The sequence below is a fragment of the Urocitellus parryii genome, chromosome 2, assembly GCF_045843805.1.
Source record: "Urocitellus parryii isolate mUroPar1 chromosome 2, mUroPar1.hap1, whole genome shotgun sequence".
Classification (NCBI taxonomy): Eukaryota; Metazoa; Chordata; class Mammalia; order Rodentia; family Sciuridae; genus Urocitellus; species Urocitellus parryii.
The window spans coordinates 27,609,051-27,625,094 of record NC_135532.1 but is presented as its reverse complement, the minus strand read 5'-3'; the positions used below and the strand labels follow the sequence as shown (position 1 = coordinate 27,625,094).

At 35.0% G+C, this 16,044-nt stretch overlaps 1 protein-coding gene across 3 annotated transcripts in view; it reads right to left on the bottom strand.

The window, feature by feature from the left end:
- Fry (FRY microtubule binding protein) overlaps positions 1-16,044 on the bottom strand; it is a 406,369-nt gene that overhangs the window by 91,527 nt on the left and 298,798 nt on the right. For all 3 annotated transcript variants that reach the window (XM_077795147.1, XM_026414538.2, XM_026414540.2), the window contains 10 exons: positions 15,329-15,415; positions 13,111-13,370; positions 12,515-12,704; positions 11,782-11,906; positions 9,391-9,448; positions 8,468-8,559; positions 8,027-8,199; positions 6,720-6,880; positions 5,396-5,506; positions 372-526 (listed from right to left, as the gene is read on the bottom strand). In XM_077795147.1, coding sequence (XP_077651273.1) covers positions 372-526; positions 5,396-5,506; positions 6,720-6,880; positions 8,027-8,199; positions 8,468-8,559; positions 9,391-9,448; positions 11,782-11,906; positions 12,515-12,704; positions 13,111-13,370; positions 15,329-15,415 — 1,412 coding nt within the window. The remainder of the gene's footprint in view (positions 1-371; positions 527-5,395; positions 5,507-6,719; positions 6,881-8,026; positions 8,200-8,467; positions 8,560-9,390; positions 9,449-11,781; positions 11,907-12,514; positions 12,705-13,110; positions 13,371-15,328; positions 15,416-16,044) is intronic.

Below are 16,044 nucleotides of genomic sequence, written 5' to 3'. Positions count from 1 at the left end.
GTTTGATTTGGTCTACAGATGGCTGAAGAGCTGACAGTTCATACCTGTCATAGACATTTCTAGACATTCCTTTAACTCCTTAAATGTATCTTTATCATTTTCAAATTCAGCTCTCATATCACTGTGAATTTGTGAACAATTCAAAAGGATACTATAACAACAAATCAGTCTCCTGATCAAATGAGAGAAATCAATGTAACTTCAATTTTAAAGGGGGTAGTTTATCTGCTGGGGACAAGTAGGGCACTTTGTATTCTCATAGGATTTTCTCTACTCAGATAATTGCAAAGCAGTCAGCTCTCAATCATTCATATTGTGAACAGCAACTTTTACTATACTTGCCACCAGCCTCTAATTACAAAACTTCATACCTGCTTCCACATACAGTTGCTATGGCTTTGAAGCAGCCGGATGCAAGTTGGTAGGAACCTGTGTAGCATCGGTCAATGGCCCAATTAAAAAGGTTTATTTGATCAGGATTAAGTTCCAATAGCAAGACAACAACTTCACAGCCAAGTTGATGAACCTGAATACACAGAACAAAGCAATTACTCATACTTAATGCAAGAAGGTTCTAAGAAAGACACAAGATTAAGGTTAGCCAGTATAAATTGGGTAAAACAAAAGTGGAGACAGAGCATTCATTTTGTTTAATTTTCATGCCACATATTCTTTTCTAAGAGGATCTTATGTTGTAAACAGAACTGACACGTAATAAATTAAATTAACTCTAAATTTAACTCTAGGGAAATCTGTTATGTAGGATACACTCATTCTAAAATTTTTAACCCTGAAAAGGTTATGTTATTGGTAATGTTTCTTTTTTGCATTTAAGATATTTCTGAGAAATATATTCATTTGGTTTAAATCAAATACAAAAATAGATAATCTTCATGTATAGGAAGTCTTTTAAGGAAAAAATCAGAATATGATTATGAGTCTTGATTATAAAATATACGTGTGAAGCTCAGCTACCAATCTTTCAAATAGGATTATAGTCTCTTGGGCTGGGGATGTGGCTCAAGCGGTAGCGCGCTCGCCTGGCATGCGTGCGGCCCGGGTTCGATCCTCAGCACCACATACCAACAAAGATGTTGTGTCCGCCGAGAACTAAAAAATAAATAAATAAATATTTTTAAAAAGACCAAAATCTAAAGCAAAGTTATGCTTAAAAAAAAAGGATTATAGTCTCTCAGTGGGAATAAGTCAAAAGATATACTATAGAATGCCAATTAATAGTAATAGACTATATTTTTGAAAATTGCTGAGTGCATATTAAGTTTTCTCATGCTCCAAATGATAACTATATGAGTGACTACATAGGAACTAGATTTAAACATTACAGAATATATATATGTAAATCACGTGCATATTGCATATTTAAAAATATGTTGTATATGATAAATACAATTTTATATGTTGATTAAAATATAAATTTGAGAAAAAAGAAATATAGTCTCAATAGATTCATTGTAATCAGAGGCTTTCATATGGAAAAATACTACACTGGATAGAGCACTTCATTGAAAATTCCTGAAGCTACTGTCAAAATATTGGAAGGTCAGTGAACACGCACGTTCATCCAAGAGAAGCCTGGTGCCTCAAGGCTATATCCCCCTCATAAAATAACATCTTCCCATCTTTTCTTGAAATTATCCAGTCTCCTTGCCAGTTGCAACCAAGTGGAAATCAAACAATCTGGCTTGTTTGTTTACTTGCAAGGTCTGGGTCCAGATGGGAATGATATTCTAATTGGATGGACAAGCAACTCCAACCTAGCTGTCCCCATCCCCCTTATATAATTTGCAACAGATAAAAGCTGATGATACTACTGCAAAGGATCTGAAGATAACTTTTCATTAAAAAGTTAAGTTTGACTTGAAAGAAAATCAGCAAGTTTTTGTTGTGCTTTAGAAACTTTACATTGAAGTATAAAATGCATAGAGATAGTATATAAGTATATGATGAATTATCCTGAACACACAAGTGGGCCCAAGACCAGATCAGACCAGAATATTACCACATCACTGAAGACTCTCTTGAGCACTCTCAATAGCCTCTTTCTCTTTCCCTGATGCAACCACTACCTGACTTCTACCACTATTAATTAGTTTGGGCAGTTTTTTCAGTTTTTCAACTTTATATTAATGGAGTTATACAGTATATAATTTTGTGTCTCATGTGATTTTAATTTGCATTTCCCTGATGCTACAGACTAGAGTTCATGTGTTAAATCCTAAACCTGAATGTAATAGTATTCAGAGATGAGTCCTTCAGGAGGTGATGAGTCATACCATTAGGTGCTTATATGAATCTGATAACTATCTTAATAAAAGGAATCCCACATAACTTCCTTCGACCACCTGAGGATCCAGCAAAAAGATGGCCATCTAAAAACCAGGAAGTGGCCTTTACTAGACACCAAATCTGCCAGCATCTTAATCTTAAGAGTCCCTTGTCCCCACAACAGTAAGAAATAAATTTCTATTGTTGATTAGTCACTCAAGCTATGGTATTTTGTTACAAATGCCTGAAGGGACTAAGATACCTGATTGTTAATGGGCTGGAGAGTTTTTTATGCTTCTTGGACATTTAGATAACTTCTTGTGAATTGCTTAAATTTCTTTTTTAAAAATTTTTATTATTGGTTGTTCAAAACATTACATAGTTCTTGACATATCATATTTCATACATTTGATTCAAGTGGATTATGAACTCCCATTTTTACCCCGTATACAGATTGCAGAATCACATCGGTTACACATCCACGTTTTTACATACTGCCATACTAGTGTCTGTTGTATTCTGTTGCCTTTATTTTTCTATTGAGTTTGTATATATCTATTTGTAGGGGTTGTTTATATATTCTAGATAAAAATCCCTTCCTAGTTATGTGTTACAAACATCTCTATTAGTAATGGTGTGCTTTGACAAAAGTTATTAATTAGTCCTTCCTTATAATTAGAACTTCATGCATCCTGTTTAAGAAATCTAACCCTAACTCCAGAATGAAGATATTCTTTTATATTATTTTCAAGAAACTTCAGTATTTTAGATGTTACATTTAGATCTACCATCTACCTATAATGTTAGAGTCTGTAAACAAGTCTGGATGGCTCCTGGCATATTGCCAGAGGAGTGGTTTGTGAAGTAACGCCAGCGAGCCATTAAGTGTGGAGATTCCTTATTGGTGACTGATGTATCTAGTTTATGCTAATTAAGATAAGCTGTGTGGAATGTATAAATACCGCTCCTGTCCTACAATAAATGGCTCCTACTCCTGCTGTATCAATGTACACAAGTTGCTTGTCACTCCCCCCGACCCCCACCATGGTTATTTTGCTGCAGCCGGACTGCGGCACTATAATGCAGTTTTGGATATAGTGTTAGAAAGGAATCAAATTACACTTTCTAATTTTCTAAAAAATATGGTTATTTAATCAAATAACTTGTTGATAAAAACACTTATTGAAAAAAACTTCCCTTCCCCACACCTCTGTAGTGCCACCTTTGAGGTAAATAAAATGTAAATATATGTGATTCATTTCTTGCCTCTCTATTCTACTTCATTTATATATTTATCTATTTTCAGGTCAATATTTACTGTTTTAACTACCATAAGTTTATGATAAGTGTTGGTTTCTGCTAAAGTAAATCCTCTTGCTTTGCTTATGTTGTTTAAAATTATCTTACCTTTCTTGGTCTTTTACATTTCCATATATATATTTTAAAAGGAACATGTCAGTTGCCACAAATATCCTACTAGGGTTTTGACTGGGTTTGTAATGTCTCTATCATTTTGGTGGAAAACTGACATCTTTATATTATTGAATTTTCTAATTCATAAAATAGTCCTTTTACCATTTATTAGATCTTTAATTTTTCTCATTAAAGCTTTATATATTTCTATGTAAAAGGGCTGTATACATTTTTCTTTGATGTATTCCTAAGTATTTAGTGTTAGTTCCTAATTAAAAATGCTATTATGAATGGTATAATATTTACAATTTTTTTTCCTAATTGCTTAGTGCTGTATATTGAAATATAACTGATTTTTTTTTTCATTTTGACCTTTCATTCAGCAATTTTGCTAAATAAATCTATAGATTCTTTTGGATTTCCTGTATACCTAACTGTATCATTTGTGAATAATGAGTTTTATTTCTTCTTTTTCACTTCTTGTATTTTTTTTTTCCTATGCACTGGCTAGGATCTCTAGTACAATAGTGATGGAGGTGGTAAAAGGTGGACTTTCTTGGTCATTCTAATCTCAGAGGGAATACTTTCTATATTAACTGGTAAGCATGATGTTTACTACAAAGGTGTATTTTTTTAAACAGACACCTTTGTCAAACATTCTTTTCTTGGTTGCGCTAGTTTTTCCTCATTAGTGAGGAATGATTTTCTTCTGTTGTGTTTTTCTGAGAATTTGTCTACTTAATCTAAAATTCAAGTTCATTGGCATCAAGATATTCATATGTTCCCTTTTACTTCTACTATGTCGCATCTGTAGTAATGCTCCTATTTGCATTAGACTTCTCTCACTGTTTTCTTGACCAGATCTGCTCTCTATTAATTTTATTAGTCTTAACAAATTCAATTTTTGACTTTAATGATCATTAGCACTATTTTTTCTCTCTCATTAATTTTTGTTATCTCTATTCTTTTCTTTGTTGTATTTTGAGTTTGATATGCTATTTTTTTTTTCTAACTTCCTATGATGGATGCTTAGGTCATTGATTATCTGCCTTTTTTCTTTCTCCTACATGCATCTAAGTCAATATATTTCAAATATGTTTCTAAGCAAGGCTTTATTTATAGCCCACAAATTTAGTATGTAGTATATTCATTATTCTTCAGTTTAAAACATTTTCTAGCTTCCACTGTTATTTATTCTTTCACCACTGGTTATCTGGAAGTGATTTTTTAAGTTATCTTTTTATTATTCATTACTAGCTTAATGTTACTATGAATAGATAACAAAATCTGTATCATTTTAATGATCTGAATTATGCGAAACTTGCTTTATGACCAGTTTATGGTCAATTTTGGTAAATGCTACTGTGTTTTTGATCCTGGTGTATCATAATGCAATGTGAACAACACATAAACCCTCACTAGTGTAGCTGAGAGAGAATTTTTTTTTTTTTTTTTTAATATTTATTTTTTAGTTCTCAGCGGACACAACATCTTTGTTGGTATGTGGTGCTGAGGATCGAACCCGGGCCGCACGCATGCCAGGCGAGCGCGCTACCGCTGAGCCACATCTCCAGCCCCACTAGTGTAGCTGACATGGGAGGAAATTGTGTTGTAAATGATGCTTCCAGAGTTCAGGAACTCAACGAGGCAGAACCCCAAAGACATTTAAAAACAATATATTTTTGCTACTACTTACTCTTAAATCTTGACAAGCCAGAATGTTGTCAAGCCACTTATATAGGTATCCATCTGGGGAAAGGCCCACATTGTCGAAAACAGGGCCACAACACAATACTGCTGACATTGCCTGATAATAAAAGACAATAAAACAAGGACATGAAACCTGGAACTGTAATGGTATTACATCCAGCTGACTTTATAAGACGTAACTGCCAGAAGTACAGATGATGAGGTCCTATGAAGGCAGTTATTCCTCCAAGATTTTAAAGCATTCTTTAGCCAAATCAATAAAAATATCATATTCCAAACTTGGTTTTTAAATAAACATTAAAAGTTTATCATTTAGCTATGTGATTTTTACAATTATAACAAATCTTTATATGATGAAAAGTATTCAAAACAAAATGAACACTTCATAATATGTAAAATAAACTTTCTTTCAATGATTTCAAGCGAACAATTTCTGCTTAAAAGATATATTTATATCTTCAAATTTTGTTTTTATGTCAGATATTAGACTAATGTACTGTATTGAAAAACCTATGAAACAGCAAAATAAATAATTATGATCCTAATCAAAGTTAAAGAAAATAAAAGACTATAAATTTTGGTTGGGGAAACAGAGGATCCTGACTTAAACATGGTAGGACCAGATGTCTGTCAAGTTCATCATTTCCATTAACCGTGCTGAGCTCAAAGTTCACCTGAATCAGTTATGGTGCATATGACAGAGCTGATAGGCAGTTACTTTTCTAAAAGACATTAGGCTATAAGGATCATATTTCTGCTGATTTTGAAAAGTCCTCATAGTATGGAAACATTTCTTGCAGTGTGCTAAGGAAAGGAGAAGAATAAAAGGGGATTTGAACCTGAGGTGAATCTGTTTTTTTTTTTTTTTTTTTTTTTTAAGATTGGAAGTCAATTGACAAAGCAATGACTTAAAGAGTAAGTAAGCAAAACCATATGGTCTCAGATAGGAGAAACACTGGATAAAAGTGAGAGCTTTAAATGTGAGCCCAGGTGGAATATTAACATTTATCTATTGACCTGTGTTAATGTGTATATTTGGAAGTTTCTGAGATCAATCTATGTATTTATATGTGTGTGTCCATTTTTTTGCATGTACATTTATATTTGATTAGATCACATCATGTTACTTACTTTAACTGTATTTATTTTTTTGTCATAGTAAGGATTGGACCCAGGGGCTTTACACACACTAGGCAAGTGCTCTACTACTAAGCTACACCTCCAGCCCTTATTTTCAAGACATGGCTGTTAGTTTAAGGATGGAGATCATTGATCTGACCAACGCCATTCAGCAAGAAGACATCCCCTACCTTTAATGCACAATACTGGTATCTTGTAATCTGATGATTTCTGTCACTGTAACGATCCAGAGGTGTAAACATAATGCTGAAGGGTCCTGCCCACTGGCTAAATAAGATGAAGAGATGGTGCCTCAAGCTTTGCTGGGGGAAGAGAAATCTTCGGTGGTGCACTGGGGAGGAAAACAGAGTTAGGGTGTACTGACTGGGTGCAGTCTATATCAGGACTGTGTGAGGTTCTCAAGTTTTGTGAAAGGAACACTCTCATTTTCTAAGTCCACTTTTCTTCCCTTTCCTTCATTCCATTTTTTAAAAAGTTTTTGACGCATGCTAAACGTGCATTTCCACTGAGCTACATTCCCAGCTCCTTAACTCCAGTTTCCTTTAATAATGAAACTTGAGTTTTTAAAATCATTTCTTTCTACATGTGCACTTTTCCTCCCTTCATGTTGCAGCCAACTGCACCTTGACTTAGAGTGGGAAGGAGAGACAGACCACAGGACCTGCAGACACTCTCTTCACACTGACAGTTAAGATGACTCCTAGTCAGCTGCTTCTCACAGATGACAAGTATTCCTATTGCTGCTGCCTGTTGTGAGGAAGGATTGTGAAATGCAGTATAGAGTGTAACCCAAATCCTAACTTAGGATCTTCAAGGATGAGGAACATTGGTAAGAAGGTTAGTAACACCAAAATAATGAAAAGTGGCTACATGACTTGAGTTTCAGCTTTTTGTAATTAAACAAAAAGGACTTTTTATGTGAAACTGACAAATGAAAATATTATATAACCATTTGCCCTGTGGTTCTCTCAATAATATAACATTTAATTACATTATTAACTAAGATAGTTCTCTCAATAATGTAATACTTAAATCAAATGTAAAATATATTAAAGTGATGTAGAATTCTACTCCATGTGTTGATGAGATGGCAGCAGAGAGCAGGAATATTGCTGAAATTATATGTTCGTCAATTAGCACAGAGACAATGTGATAAAATGAAGCTTGTATGAATGTTTCCTCTGAATTACTTCCTTCCTATAGAAATCATAAGAGCTCCTTTTCAGATGGGAACCCAAACAAAAAATAGAAATGACAAGTACAAAACCCAGTCTGATTCCTGTTATTCCCTTTCCAATTCTGTGCTAAGCTATGACAACCTGTTCTAACATGCATTTCCAAGTATCTCAAAACAAACAATGAATCTCATTCTAGATGGGCATGCAGGCTAGGAGAATTGAAGAGGAAAGCAGAGTCCTAAGGAGCACAAGTGGTTTTCCAAGCATGAAAGGTAATTTGTAAAGATGTATTACTGCACCTGGAACGCACTGAATCAAGTTGGCAACCATGGCACTAAAATGTGCCCGGATATCTTTAAGAATTTCAACTTCTTTGTCATTTTCAGCTTCTAGGAGCATGCGGGTCAAGTCCACGTATTCTAAGAACAAAGCTCCAAGGGCTAATGTATCCCGTTCTAAGGCTCCATTTGTGCTGGAATAAAGGGAAAAAAAAAATCAAACTTTTAGACCATCAAGTCTTTACATCAAAGTAGCACAGGCGTCATGAAAAATAAGATTCACATCAGGATTCGTGGAGTAAAATCTGTTCTATTTATACAGTTTAAGAAGAATATGGAAAAAGTAGGCTTTAAAAAAACTTTTTTGAGTTAATATATATAAGAGAAAAGAGAGACATGAAAAAGGAGACCAGAAGACTAGTTTGGTGAGGAGACACCAACTCAGTAGAATTTTGTTCCTACCTGTCACTTATGACACCTGCATCAGCCAGAAGCTCAAAAATTCGAAGTAACTGTAGCCTTAACAAGTCTCGCCGTTCTCGGCGCTTCTTGTTCTGTGTAGAAGGAGGTAAAATAGCACTCACAGTCACAGGCAAAGACGTCGGGAGACTATACTTTAGGAGACTACTACAGAAATGCAGCGTCTAGTACTTTCACTTTTTAAGCATAAAAGACAACATACATGCATTTTCCTTATTCCTAATGCTTAGACACAATGCTTGCTGATCAGAAGTGAGGCAATAAGTACACATAAGGGGAGAATGCTGAGAACTAACAAGCCAGATGTTCCCAGTGGTGAAAGATTGAATCTATGAAACTAGTGGAGTGGGTCAGGGGGCACTGAGAATCCCATCAAGTCTGGTCATAGATATAACACTGTGTGCCAAATTGCTGAATTTTTACCATTTGTTATCCTCACATCTACTGTATGGAAAACTTCTTTTTTGGTCATTTTATTAATCCTGGTAAATAAGTGAATTTTGAAGTGGACTCACTTCAGGGAAAATAATGTATCAGATACCAAATGAAACAAATAATTTTCTTGGCCATTGACTTTCTTGTAAACAAACAAGCAAACTAAAAACTGACTTAAATTTTAACTCAAATCTTTTGCAAAAGAATGTAATACAACAATATATACAAGACTAAATTGTTTTGAATTATATATTTAGGACATAACATGCTTTAAAATTGGAACCATAGTATACTAAATACTTGAATTTTGAAAAGTAAGGAAAATGACAAATTTTGGTAAAATATTAAGAATTATTGTTAAAGGCATGTGTCGGTATTGGCATTCTTTAGGAGAAGCTACAAGAATTGATTTAAATTCATGCCACTGTCCAAATAAGCTAAGTCTTAATTATTGAAATTCAAAATCCTACCTCTGGTCTTCTTTCTAGAGCCTCTTTCATTAATGGATGAAGTTCTTCTACCAATTCTCTATGGAGGCAAAAGATTCCATTTGAAATTCATTGTTATTGATACAAAACTTGTCACCAAAAATGTCCATTCAATCCTAAATTCCTTGCTTTTCTTCATTTTGCTTCTGATATAATAATTTTCTGACTGCTCCAAAATTCCCTATCATGTGGTGAACTGTAAGGTACTGGTCTATACTTTGTATTACTGGTCTTAATCCCAGTTTTGTGCATGTAATTTTGGCTTAATATATACCTGTTGACTTGGTTGTGATTTAATATTCTGGTGACCTTTTTGAATAATTAAACAAGGAATATTTTTCAAGTGCTTACTAAATTTACTATGAGCTATGAAACTGAAAATAAATTAATTCTCTATACACAAGAAAATTTCAGGACAATTAGAGAAAAAGAGATGGGTGCAATTGCTCTGAGCTAACATTGGGATACATATTCTGGAGACTGTTTTCAGTTGATTTTAAAAATGATATCCTTGGATTTCAGAGCTAAATTTCTTTATTTGAGCTATATGATAAATAAAAATTATGACAGGTACTAAACTAGTGAGGTTGCCATCAAAATTATTTTTCCTGTGTGGTAAAAATATGTTTGATCATTTTAACATACATTGTATATCATACATATATACCCTTCACCTGTCCCCACAATCTCAATTTTTTAGATTTATACTTGTCAACCTATATAGTTAGAGATAACTTCCGAATTAAAAATTTCAGAAATATCTTCTGAATTGCTATGTCAAAACACAAAATTATGAGTTCCAGCTTGTCACCAGACTAGTACTAACTTACTTTGTCTATAATATATGGCATGGTTGAAAACTGCATAGTTTCTGGTAGGATATTCTATGCTGTTTGCCATCACCCTCTAAGAAAATCCAAGGACAGGAAGGCGTTTTTGCACTGAGAGACAGAAAATCTGGTTTCTAGTCCTAATTTTTCTAATACATATGCTAGGATTTCTTTATCAAAGAAATACGAATAAGGGCTGGGGCTGTAGCTCAGAGGCAGAACACTTGCCTACCACGTGTGAGGCACTGGGTTGATCCTTAGTACCACATAAAAATAAACAGATAAAATTAAGGCACTAAAAAATACGAATCATCTTAATAGTCTCCTCTACAGAACAGATTCTAGTTACCAAATGTTACTTATGTGCATGGAGTGCCTATTTACATTTAATATATCATCTCAGGAAATCTATGAGATGTATTCTATTATACCTTTTTTTAAATTAAAGAGATGCACTTTATTTCTATTTGTTATACCAACTTTACAGTTGAGGACACTGAGGCTTAGGGACATTAAGTTTTCCAGATGCACATGGTGGTGGGGTTAAAAAACGTCACCTACCTCCATGAATAGTGAAAGGACAAAATATGCAAAAAGATTTATGTTCTATGAGAAAGAACTTTAGGCCATTTCATCATTATTATTGTTATTATAATCTTTTTATAGTAAGTATGTTAAGATGAAGCTTAATTAACTAAAACTAGTAAAATGCTGGTTCACTGGAACTCAAGAAATAAGAACCCCAAATTTTTATTATTTTTTAAGGATAAAAATCTGATTGTCAGTGAATAACTTAATGGGTCTTTTTCAGTTGTTTCTGAAACATCTCAATAATCTTTATTTTTCAAATAGAGTTTCTCCTAGATATTTGAAGTTTTCCCCTTTTCCCTCTCCATGGAAAATTTTGATATATATTTTTTTGTCCATGTTGGATTTCATTGCTTAGCTAATACCATCAGAAGCAGCCCAAAGGAACATTTTACAATTCCTTTTTCAAAATACTTTGATGCTGCCTCATTGGAATTTTTATTTGATTGCCGATGCAAGATGCAAAATAAAGGAATCCAGAAAATCAGGTTTGCTGTTGCTCTTAAGGCAAGAGAAAGTACCATACAGAAAATCAGCCAGCCAAATTGAAAACACCCAAAAGGGTTCTACCCATGCATCACCTTTAAGAGTCTATTGGATAAATGGCAGATGAACAGATACTGTTATTATTTGATATCACAGCCTCTGAGCAGTCTGGGAAACTGGGGATTGATGGGGAGTCATCTTCATTTATAGTTAATTAAAACAAAGCTTGCAAGTGAAATCAGATCTGAGAGGTAAAAATCAAAGCTGCAATAACTAAAAGTGAAATGTGAGGCAGTTGCAAGGAACACTCATTACGTGTACATCAACCAAAGAAGACAAAGGAAATCGCACGAAGCCTACAAATTCTCCAGGTGCACACCAATACATACACGCAAACTCAAGCTAAGAAAAGCAACTACAATAGCAGCAGCATGTATGCACGTAGAAAAAGTCATTAAAACTACTGTACCTGAAAACAAGGGAATTTGTTCTTCCAAATCCTAAAACTAAGGACTCTGTGATCTCAATGCTCTCTAGTCTCATCAAAGGCACCAACTGCTTTAACAGAACTCCCACCGATGGGGTGCCTATGGCCTGAAACAAGTTGATTAAAAGTGAAAAAGAGGTAACATGGTAACTGATGGTTCCTTTCATCACATGAGGATTCCATTATAACAGTTTCAAAGTACTGAGCCACATCCCAAGGCACTGCCATCATTACAGGAAAAAAATGCACGAATTTAATACAGAACAAGGAAGGTAATTCCCAACTGGGACACAAAATTCTAAAGACATTTTTTTTTTATAACAGTCATCTTCTTTTTTTAATCATATAAGTCTATAAAACTATTGGAACAACACCATTTAATCAAGGCATGGTTTAAAGGTGAAAAGTTGGTGAGGAGCGAGAGAGATATGGTATGTAGAAAACAAATATGACCTCAGGGCACTTAGAAATACAAGTCACTGAAGGGTCTTAAGCAAGTCTCTCAACTTCTCTTTATCATCGGTTCCCTTCTTGCCAGAGAGGAGTAATAAATTATTCACATAAACACTCAATGGAATTTAGAAATGTGTAGGATGAAAATCTGATCCCATTATACTCCAGATGGCAGGCACAGTGCAATTTGCACTGGGAACTCTAGACAAACAAGCTAAAAAAAAACCTTACAGAATAATTCTTCTGAAGCATGTCATGTCACCTTGTTATCGTAGCTCACTGTACCATCGGGCGTGGTCGCCATTATTTCTGGAGTGGAAGCTCGTAAATGTCCTGGGCTCATAATACTGGGTTTTGCGACTCCAAAACAGAGAATAAGGTAGTTTCTCCACAAGGTAACATAGTTGTCCCCACTACCCGCAGTGCTGGTTTTCTTGGCATTAATTGGGCTGCTAGAAACAGGGAGTCAAAAACAAGAGTGAAACTAAGCCCTTGATTTTAAATGTCACTTGTTAACGAAAGATCACAACAAGTACTCAGCTAGACAGCCGTCTGTCTAGGATGTTGTTCAGGGAATATCTGCACAGGATGAGAAGCTGAACGGATAGAACGTTATGGCCCCTTTCATCATTTAGAGTCTAAGATTCTATACGTAGATAATCATACTGATTACTAAGGGAAAAAAAAATTGCTCTAGAGAAAGACTTCTTATCTGGTGTTACTCAATGTTAAGAATCCTGAGTAGGAAACTTAGAAATCAGAAAGGATCATACTATTCCATTTTCTTCTATAAAATAAAAATTTAAGAGAGCAAATGGTAAAATAAGCAAAACAGAGGAAAACACACAGCTGCCTTACTTGGGGTCTACCAGAGGCATCACTGACTGGAGCCGAGTGAAGGCATAAGGCCAGGCATAGCTGAGGGCTGTGGGGCAGTGCTTGGGCAAGTTCTCCTGCCGGAGGAAGCTGAAAAGGCAGAGGACCCAGGGGTCTTTGACGGACTGTGCAAATATCCAGACGTGGGAAGGGCTCTTCACATCATAATGGCTATTGACCAGGACTGCATTCCATTCCACCAACCACTGCAGATCCACGTTGTGGGTCAGCGGTAACGTTGCCTGCAGGCACAGAGGTAGGCAGTCAACCAAAGCTGAACTGAAATGACCCATCCTCACCAGGATGAGTGCACCTTCTTCCACACCACAGATCTGCCATTTTAAAATCTCAAAAGTTAGTTATCTCTGAGATTCATAAATGTGTTTTTATCCCTGCATCAGTGTGTGTGTGTGTGTGTGTGTGTGTTAGCTGTGATCTTCTTTATATTTACTCAGACTGAAACACCTTCCCTTTGATTTAGGGAGATAGTTTAGCATAGTCGCTTTTATGAAGGGCATTTAACTGATGATTTTTGAGATAACTACTTGCTCTGGCCCTATGATAACAAGCAAAAATAATGTTTCAAAACATCTGGAAGGTTATCTATATTATATAATATATTACATGATATTATACAGACTAGATGTGTAATATAGCTATCCATATATAATATATACAATATAAAATATATATCTTAAAAGAGAATGAAATAAAAGAACTGATATATACATATATCAGTAATATATGATATCTATAAAAACTGATAATAAGTGATATAATACACATATATGTAATAAATATCAGTTCTTATATTTCATTCTCTTTTAAGTGCAGATACCAATGTTTTGGGGACACCAGTTTTCAAACGATCTAGCTGTTACACCAGGAGAAGACACTGCCTCCGTGTCTGTTGGGCATCATCTCAGGATAAGGGATAATGGATGCAGAAACACCTGGCATGAAACTGGCACTGCTTCCCGTTCCTCTTTCCCCACTTCTGTGCATCTTTCTAAGTGCAGAATTGTTGACCTCAAGATTTTGATTCTAATAAACAGAACAAAATCACAAGAACAAAATATGAAGGCATCCACAGCAAAGTAAGATATGCATATAAAAGAATTAAAGTTGACAGTTCCGTTCCATGCTAAAAGAATTGGAACTTCCAAAAATCAGCAGACAACTTCTATACTGTGGTGGAGGTCCACAGTGCCTGGCTAACAGTTTAATAATTATTATGATGTCCAGAAGCAAGAACAGGACTACTAAAAACAGGGCTCTGTGTTTAATCTCAGTTAAAAAAAAAAAAAGCTAAGAAAAGCTAACAAATGTCTTCAGAGTTTGTATTCATTTATAACTTCTGACAAGTATCTGCATCAGGCGTTAGCAATGTGGATCCTGCTAGCTGTCCCAGATTGCCCTGCCTCTCGTAGCTATTTAGTTGAAATGAATCCAGGTTCTCTTACTGTACTTTTATTTTTAAAAAGTCAGATAACTAAAATGAGTTTCAGTTTCCCTTCTACTTGCTCAGGAAATCTGAAAGCTGCCAATATGCTTTTTAAAAGGAAGAATGTATTTGTGTAGCAGATAAAGTTCTGCTAGATTCAGAGTCTAACCAGGCAAGCCTGGGCTCTCACTAACATTTCAGTTTTGTTTTTGTTCTCTGGTGCTGGGGCTCGAACTCAGAGCCTCACTCATGCTAAGCACGTGTTCTACTGATGACTTCATCCCCAACCTCCCCACCCCATGATGTTTTTGAGTTTCAAAAACTGAGGATCAAATGAGATAATAAATGTGAAAGCACCTTGCAAACCGTAAAGCACCACATACATAGAAGTTACCATATTAAAAATTAAGTACAATGTGAATTAAATAAATATTAAGTATGTATATTGTGTTAAATATAAAGAGTGAGACAAATTGATTTTCTGTAAGAAGCTTGAACAATTCTTTTTGAAATTGTAATTTGAAAAATATCTATTTTCCTAAGGCTTAACTTTTGCTTCAAATTTATCTGAATGTCTTCTAAGCTATCATTTGAAAAGCTAATCTTATTTTTCTAAGTAACTTTGCATTTTTTTTTTACTAATCTAACTTAAATCGCCAAATCCAGCCACATAATTTTTCTTTGACACTCTCTTTCAGGTAGGTCCAGAGCTTAGATATAAGCACTACTAGCAATCAGAATCGAATGAGTACTTACTGAATCCGAAACTGCTACATGAATAAAACTTTCGAGAATGGAAGAACTTAGCTGATCCATGACATCAATCATTGGCCTGTCATCATCCTGTACAAAGAGGAGGTGATTATTCTCCATGGGAAAATGAATCCTTCCCACCCACCCACTGCCTCCATCTAATACATGAAGCACAACAGCTTGCAAGACACCGATAAGGGGTTTGTCACAGAGGAGCGAGAGCCAAGACAGTGAAAGGTAGGGCAGAAAACCCCAGAGGTTCTGAGCTCTCTCGTTCGAGTTTCAGGGCAAGATAATTTAGAACTCCAATTCACATTGTTCTCAAAAGACATTTCCCTGAATTTCATAGACTCATACATGCACACAAGAACCCCCAAACCAGTGTAGTACATTAGTCATTGAAGTGTTCACTTGTTGTTCCTTTCAAGGAATGGAAACCCTACAAGAACAGGCTTTTTCAGACCCAAAAAGCAGCAACTATTTTAAAGTTGCTATCTCGCTAAAATAATTGATAAACTGTTGACAGTGACTGAATTCTAGTCAAAAAGAAACTTCACTGGAGAATTACTACAGACTTTCTGTGATATTTATGTGGCATGCAGCTATTTACGAAAAGAAATAAATTGAAAAAAATAAGAGAAGGTATGTTATTGAAAATTCTTTGATATGAAGAATATATGTACATATCCATCATACATGGATAGGCATATGTTTGCTGC